The sequence below is a fragment of the Podarcis gaigeae genome (genome assembly GCF_964106915.1).
Source record: "Podarcis gaigeae genome assembly, chromosome: 1".
NCBI lineage: Eukaryota > Metazoa > Chordata > Lepidosauria > Squamata > Lacertidae > Podarcis > Podarcis gaigeae.
This window is the reverse complement of record NC_139678.1, coordinates 133,037,647-133,058,971: the sequence shown is the minus strand read 5'-3', so window position 1 is coordinate 133,058,971 and position 21,325 is coordinate 133,037,647. Positions and strand designations below refer to the sequence as shown.

General features: G+C 42.1%; 1 protein-coding gene across 33 annotated transcripts in view; it reads right to left on the bottom strand.

The window, feature by feature from the left end:
• Positions 1-21,325, bottom strand: part of PCBP3 (poly(rC) binding protein 3) — a gene marked incomplete at both ends in the record, with an annotated part of 76,850 nt that overhangs the window by 21,088 nt on the left and 34,437 nt on the right. For 17 of the 33 annotated variants that reach the window (XM_083713014.1, XM_083713009.1, XM_083712990.1 and 14 more), the window contains 7 exons: positions 1,408-1,449; positions 12,335-12,478; positions 13,917-14,066; positions 14,567-14,698; positions 15,927-16,043; positions 17,634-17,666; positions 20,246-20,269. In XM_083713014.1, coding sequence (XP_083569140.1) covers positions 1,408-1,449; positions 12,335-12,478; positions 13,917-14,066; positions 14,567-14,698; positions 15,927-16,043; positions 17,634-17,666; positions 20,246-20,269 — 642 coding nt within the window. Of the gene's footprint in view, positions 1-1,407; positions 1,450-12,334; positions 12,479-13,916; positions 14,067-14,566; positions 14,699-15,926; positions 16,044-17,633; positions 17,700-20,245; positions 20,270-21,325 lie in introns of those variants that run through there. The other 16 variants (XM_083712993.1, XM_083712994.1, XM_083713000.1 and 13 more) reach the window with 6 other exon arrangements.

Here is a 21,325-nt window from a genome sequence, read left to right as displayed (position 1 = left end):
GTGATAGACATTTTGCCATTTTCCACCATTCAACAGTTTGGGGTGGTGACTAAACGAAAATTCTCAGATTTTGCCCTCCCTTCCACGAAAACCCACTTCGGGTTCATTTAATACTGAATGAAACTCTATAGTTTGTTCCTATTGATAGATGAAGTGTGCAATGAACTAAGGGTGTGAGACTGGAAGGGGTGGCCATGGCTACTTTCAACATTAATAATAATAATAATAATAATAATAATAATAATAATAATGGGTTGGATTGACAGTTGCAAGCAAATTTCCCCACCTTATATGTGGGTGGAGAAGTGGGAGAGGTTGTCCACTGTTTAGTCTCCCTTCTGCCTGAAATTCTCCATCATTGGCAGTAAGCCCCCCAAAAGGATTTTTAAAAAAAATATCTCAGAATATTATATTGTCTATTTAGATGTTTTGGCTCAGACCTGGTTATACCACTTCAGATAACAGGTGAAGGCCCACATATCTCCATACGAAAAGATGCCTTCTCATTTCCAGAAGAAGGCAAAGCTGGAATGCTTCTTCGTGTTATTCTAAACACAAGAGTTGTTTAAGAAGAAGTAAAACTAAAACTGAGCTCCCCCCTGTAGGCTGGAATGGTTCCATCCCAATACAGATTTATTCTCTCCGCCAATCTCTAACCTCACCAAAGAAACATTTCCAAATAACATTAGAAGATTATGTCTAGGTGTGGCTTATATTTCTTTTCAGAGATGATGATGCATAAGAAACAAATCAAGCCTTTGCTAAGTATATAAGTACATCTGTTGACTTTCCTCCATGGACAGGGTGCCAGAACATGAATAACAATGACCAACTTTAAACATGATTTCTTTCCCCTAGGTTTGGGAGGAAGGGTTTCAGCATCATCAGGTATTCAGACATCTTTTCCATTATAACTGAGGATATCTACAATGACAGATTGTAGAATCACTCGGGAAGTGAAGTCTGAGAGAAGCACACAGTGTTTAACAATTCTGGGTATATTCTCTATATTATCAAATAAGCAAATGTATAACTTAGAAGGGTGCATCTGTTTGCGGGCAATTTATGAGGAAGGAGAAGCAGAGGGAAAGGTTTTGAATGGCCAATATTTGAGGCACAAAATGCATATTTGTGTGTGTGTGTTTGTGTGTTGTACACACACTTACACACGCACAATGTAGCAAAGGGATAGCACAGAATAATTTCACAACAGGCCAAGTCCTCAGCAGAAGTATAGTTGAGTGCTAATAGGTTAAAGGCTAATACCAATACTACACACGGCCATTTACTTTGAGAAAAGTTGTATTAATATTAATTTCTAATATTAATATTTGTTGCATTTGGCAGTAGCATGCAGATGACATAAGAAAGCAAACTTCTTATACAAACAATGAAGGTAAAACTCACATCTGGGTGTGGAATAGCGTATTGTCCCTGAATTGTATAGGCCTGCAAGAGAGAAACAACACACAGTGTAAGAATTTGTCAGTAGTGTCTAATCCCTATGGTAATACACCAAGTATCTTAAGCTCATCTGTTCTTCTAGACAGATTTAGACATTCATATCAAATACACCTTCATATACAGAGTGACAAAATGCATGTACCTAATGAAACATTTAATAAAACTGAGAGCCAGTTGCCCACTGTAAGGGCTCTTGAGCCTTCATTACCAAATAATGTCATAAAACTTAAAACTTCCACTAGCGTTCAATATGGAATGTCAAATTCAGCCTTCTTTATAACTGCAGAACTGGCATTCTGCATCGTATAATATCTGTGGAACTGGTTTACTCAGACCAAATGTGTACCAGGGAGCGGGCCACATATGGACAAAGATTAAGCTGTGGTTAAGGAGACTGAGCAATTAATTCAGAGTTTGACACACATATGCTGATACACAAAGGCCACTACAGGTGATTCCACTTCTGTCAGTTTTGAATGCTTGCTCTGAAACAACACAGATGTGCAAGAAGATTGAGAGCTACTACAGAATGTCTCAACTGAGGAAATGTGAATTGAGCCAGAACATGGTGGGTTTCAATCTTCTCATTTGTTTGTGGCATCTCAACATGTTCCAGTGACCATTGCATAATAAGAAAAACCACCTGGTGACAACTTTACTATCTCTCTCTCTTTTGTCTCTAACCCACTCTACCCCCATATCTTCTGCCTAAGACATCCTGCCTCAAAAGCTGCTGTTTGGTGTGACAATTACATTGCACAGATTCGGTGCATATTTCATCTCTTCATTCTTAGAGGTCTATCCAATATTACTGCCTCAAAACACCAATGATAAGACACAGCAGATCATCAGAGGAACTGCTTCTGTGAATTGACATCCTGTTCAAGCATTTATTCTGGGTAGAAATGACTATTATTATTATTATTATTATTATTATTTACCACTCTATACCCATAGGTCCTTCAGAGTGTCTTTTGCAGGTGGTCCGTGCCCTTATTTTTCCCCAGGGTTCACATGTAGAAAGCGTACACACATTCAGGTGTACATGCAGAGGCTTCTGTGCAAATGATACCTTGAATGCAAGAAGTATTGGGGCAGAACTAATGGCTGTGACCTCAATCATCCTCTCCCACATTCATTCCTACCCAAAATAAAAAAAAATTGCATTGCTAAGATCACTTCAGAATGGATCAAGGGGAGCATGAGTTCTGAGCAGTGACCTGTGCCTAGTCCTGTCTAACAGAACTTCTGATCCCCCAAGCTGGAGAAGCCCCCAAGCTTTGCAATGTGGCCTTTCAGTTGCACAATCCCCCTAGTTTGGCAATATTAGGGTTACTTCATTCCTTGCAGGCTGCCATACATTATTGTGGACAACGTAACTCGGCCACATAGTTCGCAAGTAGTTTATAACAACAGCTCTAATATTTCTTGTGCATTTCTGTTACACGCTGTGTTTACTGCATGAATAGAATTTTTGAAGTTGGACTAGAACCCCCTTGTTGTATTAATGGCCCACTTCAAGTCATATAAAAGCACTTTGCCCTTGTTAGTTGTTAGAGACAGGAGTTTATGGCTAGGCTAAATATCCCCATTTCCAACATTTTCCAGTAGTTCCTCTCAAAAGCCATGATCTTAGATCTCAAATATTCACCTTCTGAAGCTTGCTCAAACATGAATGCTGCTAGGAGAACACACCAAAATGTGCCACATCAAAGCAAAGCACCCAGTCTAAAATTTACATTAATTTGTCACAGCTACTCCACTAGAATTCCATAAGACCATAGCCTAGTATTGGACATGTCAGCTGCTAAGGAGTCTGTAATGCTATACAGTTCCTTAGCCTGCACACAGATGATGCAAAATCCCAGTCTCACATCCTGGAGAAGATCAATTCCTCTTCCATGTAGTTGGTTTATAAATATGCATTATTAGCCCATTTTCTACACACATGTATTTTACATGATTCTAAAGTATAGACAACACAAATGCACAGCTGTAATTTTTATGAGTGAGCCAGACTCTTGGTTCAGAAGTGTATATTAATCTCTTAATCTGAGGGCTGTCTCCAACAAAATCATCCCATTAGCACTAGGGCTAATTTTGGCGTCCCTCACTCTTGTCTCCCCATGTGTTCCCCCAAATCTGCTTTAGAGGGTTGAGGGCACCCAGGGAGAGGAAGTCCTGATCCACAGGCAGAAGTGCCTGAGCTAACGGAATAATTTCACTGGATACAACCTTAAGAGTCTGCCTTGTTTTATATCAAGAATTTCTAAATAAAGTTTTGCAGTTGCCCTAAAATAAACCCTTTTCTGTTTCTTGAATATAATGCAAATGAACAACACACTGTATAAATAACTACAACTAAAGATGCCTTTCTGCCAAAGAAGCTTATTGTTCAGGAAGGCATTTCTTATAAGTTAAAGTGATTTAAAGACAATTCCAATATAAATGGGATAAAAATGGACAACCACTTGCAAAGGGAGAGTAATAACAGCAAAGGAAAATAGATGTCTAACTCTTTGAAAAAAAGGAACTGGATTTAAGAAGTAAAAGTTTGAGAAAGAGGAAATCCTCAAATTAGAGTTAGAAATGGAGGCTGAAAAGAACTGAGCAGTGCTTGAGATTTGAGTTGGAAACGCTGCTGGATATTGATTTCCAAATCAACTGGTTTCCCCCCTTTTTAATTTAAACGTTTTCCCTCATTTTAATACACCCTTAAATGTACACATTCCCAAATATTTGTTAGTGATACTGGCAAAGTTTGCCTAAGCCTGACTTGGAAATCAAGTTTCCTGGAAGCTTGACTGAAAGGAGAGGCCAGTTTTACCACCGTAGCTCCAATGTTGGTTGTTCTGCAGTTCAGATCAAAGTACAGTATGATATACTAAAACAATCAATCCCCTATACACACCCAAATGCATATGCCATTTTGTGTATATAAGGAAACATAGAATGCCTTCTAAAATGGGTTGCTGTTCAATTTGGATGACACCAAAAAAGTAATTTGCGAGATCTGAGAATTTAGCAATAAGGTATTTCCTCAGAAGACATGGGGAAGGGGTTGCTCAAGGCACCTTTCTATGTTAGGAGCTACTGTTCTCATGTGCCAAACACTCTATTCACTGACAGCTGAATTGGATTTTGTTTTTGCCATGCTTTTGTTTTGCCAGATGTTGAATTGTGATGTGAGCTATGAGTGTCTACGGGCATCTGTCAGTGGAACAGGGGAGGAGGGAAGCAATTCTCAGCAATTTCTAGTCCCCTCATAGCACCCTGCAACACCCCCCCCCCCCCAATTAGGAGTCCTGCAGAAGTATTAGGAGAATTAGGAGATGGGGCTGCAATTAAAAATCACCTCCTTTTTCTTTGCTGGGTGGATGCCAACACCCATTTGCTTCCATCCTATACTTTAGTGCATTGTTTTTTATTCTATTTTGTACTGAATTGTATTGTTAATGGTCTTGGTAGCCCTGACAAAGAAACAGGCTGCTATTGCTTGGGCCTCCGTAGCCCTCATAACAGATCAGCAGATGAGGATCCCAAACACTTTATTACTTAGTATGATTTGGCAGTGTTCCTTCTGTCTTACTCTCCCTTTTGAGAAGCATAAGCTGGACCCAAAGCTCTTTCATTAGGTTGCTATTTCAGAGAAAAGGCATCAAGAGTGATAAACAAGTGTTAGGGGCCATTATGGCATTTTTATCCTCCCAACAAATCAGCATGAATGCACAGAACAGAGGTAACATTTGTGGTCAGGCACAATATCTAGGTAGATAAAATCTGCAGAAATGTATTTAGTTGATGAGATATGAGTATGCAAATGCTGTTTGTTAATGCAAATGGGAGGAACAATGTGAATTTTCCAGTTTTACTACTTAGCAACTTGCAAGAATATGCTTATAAAACATTTAATTATTTCTAATCTTGCTGTGAATTTATGTGTTTGCATCATGTGGTTCCATACTTTTCTTACAATCAATAGCACTGGTTATGATTTTGGTGGACTCTTATCCATTAAATAAGCATACGCTTATGATTTTTATTGTGTCTGCTAAAATATCAAGTATGATACAAAAATGAACTGGTTCTTTTATAGAGCCAAACTGCATGGTATGTTGGAATTCTGTATCTGCAATTTCCCACATAATTTTCTTCTTTAAAAAGTAGCCCAAGGTGGTGGTGTGATTTGGCTGGGTTCATGGCACAGGGAAGTGCCTTAATTCTTTGCTAACCACCCAACTTAAATCCCACCTCTCAAAGTGCAAGGAAAAACAACCTGGCACATTTTTTGTGAGCTGAATCTCTCAGATCAGTCTCCCTTGTGAAAGCTTTTTGCAGAAGGAAGTCCAGTGTAATGTGTTACTTGGTTCCGTTAATTTACAGCCTGATTTTAATGTCAAGATTTGGAGACTCAAACACATGATTAGTTTATTTTAATCTATTGCATTGCTTTTTCATTGTGAGTACCATTTTTGGACTCTGTCACAATGAGAAAAAATATTTCAATTAGATGCTAATGTAAAATGGCCCTGGAGAAAACTGAGTAATTGTACTGAAATTAGTTAAATAACTGTCAGGGAACTGCCATCAGTGCCGGAGGGAGAGAGCAAAATCCAGAGGGATTCCAGAGAGCGTCCCGGGATTGGGAGAGGCAGCCCCTCTTCTGGGGAAGCGAATCAGCGTAGCACCAGTGGAGAAGGGGGGCAGATGGGGGAAGCGGCGAGGCAGTCCCATGACTCCTTGCCGGGGACCAGCGCGGAGAGTATGTTAGGGTGTGAAACCTAAGACACTGGCAAGTTAGCAATGTCATGTGACTTTAAGTAGTCAAGCTCGTTAAGTTGTTAAGTTGCTCAGTATATAAAGAGTGTTTGTTTTCTCTGCCTGCGGGGCGTGAAGCAAAAATGTCTGAAAGCTCCGGAGGTGTTTCTGTTATCTGTCTGCAATAAACCTGTCTTTGGAAAGACAGGCTTCCCTGTGTTGTTATTTCTTTGCTGCTGAGACTCTGAAGCTTGTACTGCAACAAGAATCTCTGCACTGGACTTAATTAATACTCTGCAAAGAGAACTGTTGCTGGTTGCGCAGCGGAAGCATTTACTGGACCAGTACACAGACTCTCTTAGGTTATGGATCCTTCTTCGTTTCTACAGCTGTATTGTGTGCAGAGAAAGTGAAAGCAGCTTTCGGATGAGAGAAGACCGGCTTGGTCGTAAATCCAGCTCTTAAAGGAACTGAGAGGCTGCAGAAAGTTGAGAGAGCTGCGTAAGTGAAGATTTACAGCTTCATTAGCTGCAAAAGGCTAGCTTGACCTCCCGTTGTGTTTTTGTTTTGTTAATAAAAACAGAGGACGGTGGTAGGTTGCTAGTGAAGAGACGGAGGGAAAAAAGTTTAAAAGGCTTCAGAGGAGGCTGGAGGCGTCTGAAAAGTGAGAAAAACAAATCCCAAGGGGAAAGAGAAGCAAGGGCACACAGAGGGAGTAGCAGCAGACCCCAAGAATGGCAGTGGAAAATTTCCAGGTTCCCTTTACAAAGTTGAACTCTGCTAATTACGTGCAGTGGTCTAAGAGGGCTCAAGTCTGGTTGGAAGCCAAAGAAGTGTGGGCTGACTATGTCCAGAGGCGAAAGCCGTTTGTGGCTGTTGCAGCAGATGCCACAGCAGAGCAAGAGGCTGCTGCACATGCTCAGAACAGGGAACATGATAAAATGGACACTAAAGCTAGATGCATGTTGATGGTATCGATAGACGATTCCCAATTACCTCATGTGGAAAATTTAAGGTCTGCATTTGAAATTTGGGAAGCTCTTAGGCGAATTCACCATAGAGCCACCATAGAGCGTGGGGGAACTAGCAGGCAGAGCTGTAAGGAAGCCTCACAAGTGTCTGCTATGGCCAGCAAGTCATGTTTTCGATGTGGCAGCAGGTTTCATTTGATAGCAAAGTGTCCTGAAAAGCAACAGGAATTTCAACAGTCCAAGGTCAGTTTCCAGAGCTACAGGGGAAGACGAAGTGAGAGCTACAAGAATCAACGATCCAGAGGGGGAGCAGGTGCTGATAAGGGACTATCTGCAATGGCAGCACAACAGAGTCCTAAAAGGAGCCAACAAACCTTGAAGTGGATAATTGACAGTGGAGCCAGTCACAGTTTAGTTCCAGTGACATCTAGTGGCAGCTTGAAGAACTGCAAGACATTGCCAGTTGCAAAAACTGTGACTATAGCAGACAATAGTAAACGAGAAATGAGCCTTAAAGGCACAATTTATGTTAATTGTTTGCAAACTAACCTTCCTGTTTTTGTTCTTCCAGGAATGAAGAATGGACTTTTGAGTGTGTCATGCCTGGTAAAAAGTGGTTTTAAGGTTGAGTTTGAAAATGATGTGTGCACCATTTCGAAACAGGGGAAGGAGCTAGTTAAAATTCCCTGTGAGGATGGGCTTTTTGTTTTGGATGAAGAGCAGTTAGCAGCAGGTAGATGTTCAACAGGTGAAGCGCAAGCTAAGTGTGTAAATAAGGCTCCTCATACAGGTTGTGCACATCTACTACACAGAAGGTTAGCTCATATATGCTTTAAGTATGTAAGCAAGATGCCAGATTTAGCTGAGGAGTGTAACATTAAACCCTGTCCAAATTTTCTGGATTGTTGTGCTTGTAAACATGCTAAGGTTAAGACATGTAACTATCCTAGATCTGACAGAGTAAGCAAGAAACCCTTTGAACTTGTGCACACAGACGTGTGTGGCCCTATGCCAGTCAAATCGCTTGGAGGTGCGAGATTTATGCAAATTTTGGTGGATGATTTTTCAAGGGCTAGTTGGGTTTTCTTTCTGAAAGAAAAATCGCAAGCAGCTTCCATCCTGATGGATTGGATTGAAGAAGTCGAATGTAAATTTGACACAAGGGTGCGTAAAATACAATCAGATCGTGGTGGGGAATATGTGAACCACACGCTGGAGACGTGGTTAAAAAGGAAAGGTATAGTTCATAGACTTACCAATCCCTATTCACCACAGGAGAATGCAGTTGCTGAAAGAAAATTTCGAACATTACAGGAAGCCATTGCTGCTTTGCTGTTTGATTCTGGACTTCCACAGCAGTTTTGGGCTGAGGCTGCACTGTATGCGAATTATACTTTTAACAGAGCGTACAATAGCACAGTAGGCAACACTCCTTACTTCATGCTATTTGGGAAAAAACCAAAAATTGATCATCTAAGAGTTTTTGGATGTCGTGCTTATGTGCTGGTGCCTAGGGCACAACGTAGGAAAGGCGATCCTAGATCTAAAGAAATGCTTTTCTGTGGTCATCAAGCAAACACAAAAGGTTGGAGATTTGTGAATGTAGAAGGCAAGCAAACAAAAATCACAATCAGCAGAAGTGCAGAATTTTGTGAACAGGATGGTTGGAATAAAATTCATGGAAATCCTGACATACTATTTGACGTGGTGAACAGTAACAATGAAACTCAGGCCCCAGGGCAGGTATTAGTTCCAGAACAGGCTGAGGAATTTGAGTCTGAGGACAAGGGTGAGAAATCGTTTAGTTCACCCAAGTCTGTAAAGTCAGAATCTTCTAGCTCTTCTCGTTCACCTGTACAGCAAGAGAGACGTGTAAAGTCAGAATCTTCTAGCTCTAAAAGTTCACCTGTACAGCAAGAGAGTGTAAAGTCAGAATCAGAAAGTTCTTCAACTACTAGTGACAAACAGGTGACGACTAGTGATTCTGGGTCAGAGGGGGAAACTGAAGGAACATCACAGGAACTGTTAAGGCGTTCCAAGCGTGCCAACAAAGGTATACCTCCTGAAAGGTACCAAGCTATTAGTGTTTGGGCTGGTTTGGCAAATTGCGAACCTGAAAGTTTTGAGGAGGTTGAGCAATTACCCCAGGAGGAGGCCAGTAGGTGGCGTGAGGCCATGCAAAAAGAGTTGAATTCTATGAAAGAACTGGGTGTGTTTTCCATCACCAAACTGCCAGAAGGTACCAAGGCAGTAAGTTGTAGGTGGGTGTACAGGATAAAGACAACAGCGATGGGGAAACCAGAGTACAAAGCAAGGCTTGTAGCTCGAGGTTTTACGCAAAGAAAGGGGTTACATTATTCCGAAGTCTATGCACCCACTTCAAGGAGTGAAACCCTACGGGCACTATTAGCAGTTGCTGCTCAGAAAGGGTTCAAAGTGAATCAATTTGATGTCTCTACAGCTTATCTTCATTCAGACTTGGCTGAAGAGCTCTATATGGAGCTACCGCCAGGGTTGAAAGTTGGTAAATCAAATCAGGTATGGAAACTACATAAATCTATTTATGGACTCAAGCAATCTGCTCATAATTGGAATGAGTGTTTGAATGACGTTTTGGTAGGCATTGGTTTTAGCAGGAGCAAGGCTGACAATTGCTTATATTTCAGAGGTTCAGGAGATGCTCAAGAATCTTTGCTTGTTTATGTAGATGACCTGATTTATACTTCAAAGACACAAGAACAAGTAAAAAAAATAGCCAAAGAGTTAAATAAACACTTCAAAGTTAAGAATCTTGGTGATGTAAAGGTCTATCTTGGTGTTCAGATAGATAGGACCAAAAATGGCAGTTTTCTACTGAATCAAAAAGGCAAGATATTGCAAATGTTGAAAAAGTTTGGCATGACAGAGTGTGCAGGTGTTAGAACACCAATGGAAATGGGTTTTGTAAAAGACAATGAGTTCAAGGATAGTGCTGAATTCAAGAGTGCTGAAATCTTTCAGTCAGCACTGGGAAGCTTACTTCATCTTTCGCAATGGAGTAGACCAGATATTGCTTACGCTGTTAACTTACTCAGCAGAGAAGCTTCAAAACCTAGTGTAAATGCATGGAAAGGAATTCAAAGAGTGTTAAGATATTTACAATACACCAAAGATTTTTGCCTTGAATTATCTGCTGAAGGACAAGCACAGATTAGTTGTTGGGCAGATAGTGATTGGGGAAATTTAAAGGATAGAAAATCAGTGTCTGGCTGTGTAAAAAAATTTGGTAACTCTCTGATTGGGTGGAGATCCAAGAAACAGAACCTGATTGCTTTGTCGTCAACAGAAGCTGAGTTCTGTGCCTTATCTGAGTTATGTAGAGATCTAGAATTTTACAAATGCTTGGCGCAAGAGATGTATGAAAATACCATCACTCCAATCACTGTATGGGGTGATAATCAACCGTGTCTTAAGTTAGCACAAAATGGGCAGTTTAAAGGTCGTACAAAACATTTGGATATCCGCTTTCAAAATGTTTGTCAAACGGTAAAAGCAGGAATTGTTAAATTAAATTACTGTCCCAGTCATGAAAATCAAGCTGATGGTTTTACAAAACCGCTTGGGTTTCAGCGGCATGAAAACTTTTGTGAAGAAATGGGTCTGAAGTAATTTTGTTTTTGTATTGCCAGCGAGAGGGGGTGTTAGGGTGTGAAACCTAAGACGCTGGCAAGTTAGCAATGTCATGTGACTTTAAGTAGTCAAGCTCGTTAAGTTGTTAAGTTGCTCAGTATATAAAGAGTGTTTGTTTTCTCTGCCTGCGGGGCGTGAAGCAAAAATGTCTGAAAGCTCCGGAGGTGTTTCTGTTATCTGTCTGCAATAAACCTGTCTTTGGAAAGACAGGCTTCCCTGTGTTGTTATTTCTTTGCTGCTGAGACTCTGAAGCTTGTACTGCAACAAGAATCTCTGCACTGGACTTAATTAATACTCTGCAAAGAGAACTGTTGCTGGTTGCGCAGCGGAAGCATTTACTGGACCAGTACACAGACTCTCTTAGAGTAGGGGTCCTCTGCTGCCTACGCCCTCCTGGTGCAGAAGGCTTTCATGCAGAGAGAGTAGGAGGAGACTAGGCGTAAAAGAGCTTATTTGCTGGAAGAAGTTTAAGAAACGCCCACTGACGGATTCTGCCAGCGATTGAGACAGCCACGGGTGAGTGGCTGTCTGGACAGAAAAGGTTCACTCAGGCAACCCAGCCAGGTGTTTGCACTGGCTTACGCACGAGCAACCTCTAGAACCATTACAATAACCAAGAGACAAAAATTTCAAACAGACCCCTGTGCACTTGGAATGTCTTTTGAAGCTTATCAAATTTGCATTTATTGCTCAAACATGGCTATTCAATACTATTTAGCACAGTTGAGATATGCTTTATATTTGATCTCATGTCTCTTATTTTTAAATCTGCTTTTTGAACTCTTTAATGCGCTTCTGTGTAATCTTTGTGATTTTGTGAGCACTGAAATTCTTAAAATAAGCATATGCTCAAAAATTGCAGGACAAAATGAACAACGATGCAAGTCAAAGCACCTGCAAATACACCCTGCAAAGCACATTAAAATGCGTCCTTATTGAGGATCTTGTCCTCCAGAGTTTGTTCTCCTGTTCATGTCAGCAAAAACATGCCTTCCCATGCACCTAACATGCTTGTCTCAAGCCACTAGACACTCACATTGGGATGTGGCGTTAATGAACAAAATCAAATGTGATGCCCATGATTTTTCCTTATAACTTTTGTTATAGGGTGGGTTAGAGATTCAGTAACTGTCCAACTACCCCACTCCTAATGAGCTATCATTCCTGCTGTTCCATCCATGTTAATGGACACATGCACCCTATTCAAACATCCCACTCAAGAGTGGCTACAGAGCCGGAGAGGAAGCTTCATTCTCTTTTCCAATGTTGTTCTTAAGGAGGAGTATTGTTTGAACCAGAAGCCACTATCTGTTAGCTTTAGCTGTGCTAAATGGCTTTCATGCCTCTTATCTGGAGGATGAAGCAGCTACACCCTATGTTCAATAAAGAGCTTTGAGTCCAAGTGCTTTGGTGCAACATGAGTGGGATGACATCATGCAAGTGAAAAGACAAGAAAACCTGAGAGCACTAACGGGCAGCGGCTGGTGCTGCAGTAAAAGGCTGAGGTTGGCAGTGGAGGCCGCAAGCGGGTCGGCTCTTACCTGACCACCTGCAAAAATGACAGGGGTGGAGGCGGGCTTTGGGCGATAGGGAATGGTGGCACCTTTCGGTGGGGACTAGGAAAAGGGACAAGGAGAGGGAGAGAGAACATTAGACCAGATTTCCTGAAATGTTAGTAAAAAGAATGTTAGAGAGCAACCAAGCACATAAAGATCAAACCATGATCTGCACATGGATCTACGATGCCAGGTATGAATCCACCGTGCCCAATTTCCAGACAACAGTGTAGCTAAATAATCACTTAACAGGAAAAAAATGGTTCTACCATAAATAATATTTAGAATTTTACATTGCTTTAAAGTGTTCAAAGTATCTCACATACCTCGTCTTAGGAATCCTTCCAACAAACCTACAAAATCACCACTTTTAAACCCATCCGGTGAATTCAAAACTGAGGTAAGATTTGAACCAGGGAATTCTGGTTCACAGGTTTGGCTTCTACACCTGTTCTTAGAAATTAAATTTCCTAAAGCTTTTATTTTGCATGTATTTCAGGTTGATTCATTTTCACAGCTCTTTCACATCCATGGCAGGTCCACCTGGAAGAGCTGCACTCTGTCTAATATAAGATGGGAACTTAGACTGCTTTCACTACCTTAAAATTTGAGGACTAATGCAATGTAATCTATGCCTATTCTACATTCTGCAACCCTATTCCACTGTTTGAAATAACTTTTGTGTGTTAGGGTGTAAGGTAAAGGTGTTAGGCTGTACTAGAATATGACAGAAGACCATTGTGATTTTGAGGAGTTTTAGGTGGTATACCTGTGTTCCATACATGCCTAGAATTCCTGTAGGCCCATCCAGCTCCATCGCAAATCCTAGCTAGTGCTTTACTAGCTTTGGGAAGATTGTAGGAGGGCTCTAGGACCCTGCCAGAGCCTTGTGGCTCCTTGCCAAAGCCTGATGCCTCATTTATCCACCTTTCAGAAGGCAGAATAAGGGCTGGGGGAGCATCACATTTTGGGCTCACTCTCTTCCGCCCCCCCCATGATATGGGAGTGTGCAGCCTGCAGGTTTCATGTCAAAGTACTCTTGTGACCCACTTGGTATGAAAAGTTGGACCACCCTGAATTAGAAGAATAGCAGTGATGACCTTATTAATCTACTATTTCTCTGCTTGCTCTCTGTTACTTTTGGTTTTCTGGAGAATTATTATTATTTAGTTAAAGTACCATTGGAGTGTTCCATTCCATCTTTTATACATTCCTCATGATATGCTCCACTTTGTATCCAACGAACAGCCATGTGGGGCATTGCAAGAAACTAGACTGGCTACTTTGTTTGCTTTATGGCCAATGTCTTTATAGGAGGCTGGTTATTTTGCTTCAAGTCTTTTTGAAATCACTCATGTAATCTGCAGGTGCCTTGAAACCGTAATTAGTTGAATGCTTTAGCAAGCAAGAATCCATAACAATACCAAACAGTAACTGAATTACAAGAAAGGTACATTGTCCAAGTTTTCAGTTGTTGGTTTTTTTCTGTATACTTTACCCCCATTGTTACAGACTGTACCTCCAGCATCACCACACAGATCTGTTTGACACATTGGATAATAGCATCGGGGGTCCCTGAAATGGTCACTGCCCTTTCTGTAGAGTTGGGCAGCATGTCCCCCGCCACTTGAACCTGAGCCCCTGTAGACTGGAGAAGAGCAGAAAGGTAGGGAGAGAAGAAGAGAAAACAAGTAAATATAGACACACAGCTCGTTAGTCTTGTGCAAGCACCTAAAATTTGGCAGGGAATTCATGTGTGGATCAAGAAGTGAAATCCAATTCCCCATTCGCTTTGTTAATTATCCCCTCATTGTTTTCTACTTGCACAGGCAAGATAAAAAAATAAGGAACAATGTTAGATCTCTGATATTAAAAATGGCCCAATGGAAATGCTGTTGTTTAAAAAAAGAAAAAACGGAAAACAAATTTGCTGCCTCAAATCTGTTATGGTAAGTCCCACCTCACTATTTCCCCCCCCCCTTTTCTTTTTAAAAGATTGTCCTAATCCTGAAGATCAGGGAGTATTTTTACCTTCCCATCCCCCCCATGCAAAAACAACAACAACAAATCCCCAAAGCTGAATTAAATGGGAGAATCTGCATAACCAGACTTTCCACCAGCCACCCTACAAAGCCTGTCTCTGCTTACCTCCCTGATTTCCTTAATCTTGGAGCCTCCTTTTCCAATCAGCGACCCACACTGGCTTGCTGGCACGACCAACCTTAACGTTACTGGTGGCTTACTGGTGGCTGTACTGTTGCTCATTGAGTTGATTATATCCTTTGAACAGAAAGAAATAAAATGCCTTATGATGCAGATGACAATGCTACCTTATTTAAAATGAGGCGGACATTTTGACGAGCCTGTGAGTGAATAAACAGAATTGTTCTATTCCTGCTAAGTTGAGAAGGCAAGAAAGCATGCCTGCACACAAGGAAGAAGTGAATCTCTCAAAAGCTTACGAGATAATTGCTTGAATCTCCTGATTTAAGAATAAGTCTATTGTTATCGTAGATTGTAACTGCTATACATTTAGCACAATATCATAGAACTAGAAGATTAGTAAAAGGTAAAGGTAAAGGTAAAGGGACCCCTGGCCATTAGGTCCAGTCATGAGCGACTCTGGGGTTGCGGCGCTCATCTCGCTTTATTGGCCAAGGGAGCCGGCGTACAGCTTCCGGGTCATGTGGCCAGCATGACTAAGCCGCTTCTGGCAAACCAGAGCAGCGCACGGAAATGCCGTTTACCTTCCTCCTGGAGTGGTACCTATTTATCTACTTGCACTTTGACGTGCTTTCAAACTGCTAGGTTGGCAGGAGCTGGGACCGAGCAACGGGAGCTCACCCCGTCACGGGGATTCGAACCACCGACCGTCTGATTGGCAAGTCCTAGGTTCTGTGGTTTAACCCACAGCGCCACCCGCGTCCCTATTAGAGAACTAAACAAAATGTAACCTCCCTTCACCTCAACTATATTTTGTGTAGCCAGCATCCTAAAGAAATCAGTCCATACCATTTGCGAACTGGATTGAGAAGCACAACATACCTTGTCAGGGATGCCCGTAAGCAGGTGCCACACGTCCCCTTTCACTGCCTGAGGCAAAATGGGAAAGTGCTGCCCTGTGTGCCTGCCACTTGCCACCCCCCACCCCACCCCAAGCCTTGCTTACCAGGGTCGCATAGTGGCAGCTTCTGGGTTCTGGCAGGATCTTGAAAGAGCCCTGTGAAATCTTGTGAGGTTGCATGAGATTTCACAGGGCTTTCACAAGACCTCCCTGAAACCTGGAAGCCTTCACCGCAGTTGCTTTGTCAGCAGCTCCTGCGTTGGTGCCCCTTGGATTCTACCACCCAAGGCGGCTGCTTCCATCCTGTCAGGTGAGAGTGGGGCGTCTTTTCCAGCTAGAAGGTCTGCATTCACTCCTGGGATGATGGGCAGTTTTGTGAAGGCATTTCATCAACCAGGTGCCTATCTATTAACTACTTGTAAAATTATTACATAATTTGCTTACCTCCTCAAATTTGTAAGCAATCATGGCGAAAGCCTTGAAGATGGCATCAGTGGGGCCTGTTATGGTGACAATTCTCTCTGGACAATTTCCCTCAGAAATATTGATTCGTGCACCACTCTAGAATGGAAGGACCACACTTCGTCATACATATGATATATTATTTGCACCACATATTTATAAAATCTACACATGATGTCAAAGCTAATCTGCTTAAATAAATTAAAAAGTTAAAAAAATTGTACAGTAGCACCTTAGAGACCAACTTAGTTTGTTCTGGGTATAAGCTTTCGTGTGCATGCACACTTCTTCAGATACCTGCTTACTTATGTTTCTTCAGATAATCTGCTTAGTTATATTTACTCATGTAATATCTACTCATATCTTACCTTGGATATAAGAAAAATATCTGTAAAACCATGTGTGGGAAAAAACCCCAAACAGAACATCTTACGAGCAATACATGTCCTACAGCAGAGCTTTCCAAACTGTGTGTTGTGACATGTTAGTGTGTCAGCTGCAGTGTGTAGGTGTGTTGCATGAATGCTCCCTGCATTCCTCCTGGAGCTGAAAAGGGGTTAGTTTAACCTCCGGTTTGCTAGTAAAACTGAATTGCCATGTCATGAAAAGATGCATGTCTAAAAAGTGTGTCATCAACATGAAAAGTTTGGAAAGCTCTGCCCTACAAGATTGTTGTGTATCTCTGGGCTACAGTTGTCTGCGCTGAGCATATGTCACAGGAAAGCAGCTGTCATTTGTGAGAGCTATGCAGGATGTTGCGTGACAAGTCCCCTCCTCCATGTGAAATGAAGACACTGGACAGAGTAATTATGGTTAATGGGCATAAAAAGGCCACAACTTTATTGATTACAGAATTGGAAGGTATTGGCCTTAGGCATTGGCTCCTATTGACTACCCGGCATGGAGACCGGGAAGGGTTATCCACAAGCCGTGGGAGTCCTGTTGAAGTACGCCAACTAGGATCCCACGGGTGTCACCGTTCGGGGGCGTGCCGGAGGCCCTTACCTCTCTAGGTTTCGGACAAGGCAACACCCCCCGGAGTCCTCTACCGGACTACCCTTTCCATTGGGGGAAGGTGATGGCGCTTCCTTCCCCCCCGTCATTTGCATAACAATTGACCTCTGCCAATGCCTAACCGCCAATACCGCGGAAGTTGTGACGTTTGCTACGAGGTAGGCGAAAAAACCAAAAGGCTCGAAGTGCGCCAACTTGGAAAAATTCCTACCAGGCCCCCTGCGGCGACCAACCAAAGTCCATAGCAAGGTCAAAGCTAGCTAAACCTAAAGGGTGGGTGGGATGGGAAAACCGCTCGGCTGGAAAGGGGAAAAGAGGGCAGTCCCCGGGCGTGCCTGGCCTTAAATAGGCTAGGCCACGCCTCCCCGGCCCACTGATTGGCGGGCAGGGTCGAAGACATGCCCAGGGATTCCCTGTTCACGCGGGGGCAGAGGGCCAGCCCCCGCGTGTGTGGGGGAGGGATTCTACCTGCAACCCCCTCTCCTCCCAGGTCGGAAATGGCTTTCCTACATTATGTTCCAGAATGTTCCAACATATTACTAATGAAAAGAAGCTTAAACCCCTCAACCACACAAAAACATATGGCCCATTTTGGCTGTGATCTTGCACTTATGAAATCATCATACTAGTTTACATATTAAGTTGCAGCATCACCATCAAGGACTGGATACTTACCTCCTCACGCATCTTTTTCACCGTTTCTCCTTTCTGAAAAAGATGCAAAATAACTGCTATAATCATATCAACACTTTTGAGACAAATTTAACAGACATGCCATAAAGGATTTTAGCATGTCTGCCTTATTATTGGAGGGATTTAACTAACGAGTCCTATCGGCGGAAGCCCTGCACAAGGACGGCTGCTTGTGTAACAGGATTTCCCCTCCATTCAAAATTGGCTCAGGAGGCAGGAAGAACTCCTGGAGCAGCCTGAGGGGGAAGAAGGAGAGGGAGAGCCTTCCATCTGGCAAGCCGAAATGCTTGCCCTGGTGGAACGGTGAATTCCTCCCCCTGTATCCAGGGAACAACACTGGGAAAACACACCGTTGATGCACATAAGCGTCCTGTATAAAAAAATCTAGTGAACTTGTTTGCCCTGTAGACTGCGGAAAGTTTTAGAATTCGGCTCTGTTAAAGACAAATCCTTTGCCCAATATGCCACTACATTTATTAATGGACAGCTCAGCTGTTTTTGGCCTAAGGCACTTGACAGCTCTTCCCTGACCCCACTCTATTAAGGCACCAGATAGATTTGTAGAAAGTAATCACAGCTTCTTTTAAGCTGGGTCTGTCTCTCTCCCCCTCTCCCATAGCTCTTGTAATCACACCTTCCCCTTCAGGTGCTCACTAAGAAACAGAAACACCCCGTCCCACATCTTGGTACATGCACACCTTCAGAAGTTACCACTATGGCACATGGAGGAGAGAATACAGCCCCACCTCCTGCGATGTTTGAAGTCTATTTTGAAATATCTTCTAAATATATTCCAGATGTGGTCGTAGCAATAACTGGCATTTGTGGATGGGGGCTTCCAGATGGGGAATTATTTTATGTATGTATGTATTTTTATTAATTTTTTATATGGCCCCTCCTCATTCAGAGATCTCCGCCAGCAGGTGAAGACTTTCTTGTTCCAACAGGCTTTTAATGAAAGGACTGGTCCTGAGCTGTTTTTATTGTAATTATTGGTAGGTTTTAAACAGATTTTATATATGTATATCGTTTTAATTCTATGAATGTTTAATTGTTTTTTATTATTCGTTTTTCCTATGTTTTTAGTGGTTCTTGTTTTTATCTGTAAGTTGCCTTGAGTCCCATCAGAGAAAAGGGAAGGGCATAAATAAATATAGAATACTACTAATAATTGTTTCTGTCTTTTCTTTTGCCCCTTTTTTAATCTTTTCTATTTGGTACTGTAGATCAAGCTCTGGCTAAAAGAGAATATCTGGCTAGTGTGGAAGCATCCTTTAACAAATGAGAGTGACAACAGTATAGCACCATTCTCAGGGGAAGAATAGGCGATTGTTTTGATTTTTGAAATAAATGTTAATGTTTAATAATCATAAAATGAAAGACGTGGTTTTTCCCATTACGTAAGGCACACTCTATCTGCCTTGCACCTAAGGATATCTAGGGGGTGGTTGAGGTAGATGGTTGAGACCCCTGGGTATAGGGCGGTATATACATTCAATAAATAATAATAATAATAATATAGAAGTTGCATCTTAAGAAAGTTCAGGGCAGCTGAATCGCTTGTCCCTTTTTTGTCAGCCAGTCAGATTTTTATTATTTGCAGTCAATGGCCATTGCAATGTAACTCATAAAAACAAAGACAACTGAAAAGTAAGCTAAACATATACAAGTTGTCAAAACTTGAAACAGTAAATCATGTTTTTTAATCCCCTTGGCAGTCAATACTGTTGGGGATCAAAAAAGAAGCCTGCAGATTTCTCACTGCTAGGACATCTAAAGCTACCTTATAGGTAACAAACTTGTCTGCATCAGCCAGCAACCATCTAATTTTGAAATTATCTGATTGACCTTCTAGCAAATTATTAAATTAACAGAAGAATCTGTTTGTAGGTGAACTGTACAAATGGCAGGGTATAGCGTGCCATCTGGCCTCTTTCACATAAATGGAGATTATTATTTGTGGTCCTATTAAAGAATTTACTGGTAGTAAATTCTGGAGGCATACTGTAATGGTTCTAGGGGTTGATTGTGCGTAAGCTGGCTGTATCTCCCTGGCTGGGTGCAAACACCTGGCTGGGTTGCCTGAGTGAACCTTTTCTGTCCGGACAGCCACTCACCCGTGGCTGTCTCAATCGCTGGCAGAATCCGTCAGTGGGCATTTCTTGAACTTCTTCCAGCAAATAAGCTCTTTTACGCCTAGTCTCCTCCTACTCTCTCTGTGTGAAAGCCTTCTGCGCAAGGAGGGCGTTGGCAGCGGAGGACCCCTACTCTCCACGCTGGTCCCCGGCAAGGAGTCATGGGACCGCGTCGCCGCTTCCCCCATCTGCCCCCCTTCTCCACTGGTGCTACGTTGATTCCCTTCCCCAGAAGATGGGCTGCTCCTCCCGATCCCTGGATGCTCTCTGGAATCCCTCTGGCTTTTGCTCTCTCCCTCCGGCACTGATGGCAGTTCCCTGACACATACCTAGAAATCTAAAGTGAGTAAACACATCTCATTCCACCAAACCACACACTACAGCTTGTTTGTACTAAAAAATCAGCTTGTAAACACAGGCAATATTGAAGCATTAAGATGCATAGTTTGAAGAAATTACCTTCCCAATGATGCTTCCAACTTCCTGTTTTAAAAGAAAAATTGCAACAAAGTAAGAATTCAAGAACGTTCATTAATAAACATACTTGGCTGAGATGGAAATTAATTAAATGATATGGGCCGCAGAGGGTATCTTCCTGATGGAGTGTTCTTGGTGCAACCTAGTCACTGCTCTTCTTCTGAAGAATACAATAGACTTTGCACCCTATTTGGGATATTATATTTATTATGCTGCTATATTTTTTCTGGTTGGAGTGACCTAGGTCTGTGGCTGCGGAAAGAAAATGCCTAATTCACCTGAATGGCAGTTTTAAAAATAATTTCCACCATCTTTTATAAATCAGTTGCTTAATGTGTACTTCAGGGCTTTTAAAAAAGCAATGTTAAAAAGCAATATTAAGCACAATATTAAGCAACAAGTGTTTTGCGTTACTTTCTTTTTTCCTAGCACAGGATGTGCATCCAGCCTGCGACCATTTCTAGTGGAGGACAATCATAAGATCATAAAATTGTAGGGTTGGTTTGCAGAAGAGGGAAAAATAGATCTCTCTATTAAGTTTTTGTTTGTTTTGAAGCCCAATGTAAGTACTGCCATTACAGTATCTGAGGCAATCCCTCACACGCTCTGCGGGGAAACAGGTACTCTGAAACAGGTACTCTGCGGGGAAACAGGTACTCTGCTTGTACTGTCCATCAAATACAAAATGGCTTGGTTGCACTCAGGTGAGGAGCACACAGAAGTGGATGCATCGTGGTCTCTCTGGTGGGGCTATGCAAAGAGCTCTTTAGGGCTTCCAAAGTTTCAGGCTGAACATTTCAGCCCATTGATTCAGGCTGGAAGGTTAACATAGACCTGTGGTTCCCAACGTGGTGCACACGCCCCACAGGGGGGCAATTTGATTTTTAAAGGGGGGGGGCAATTTGAGAATGAGTTGTCAACAGTTAATGGCCTTTTAGGCTTTCTCCACATGAATAGTTCACTTTTTGAAAATTAAGAATTATATGTCATTTGGGGGGTGGGGAGAGAGATCAGGATTTTAGAGATGCTTAGGTGGGGCATGGCCAAAAAAAGGTTGGGAAC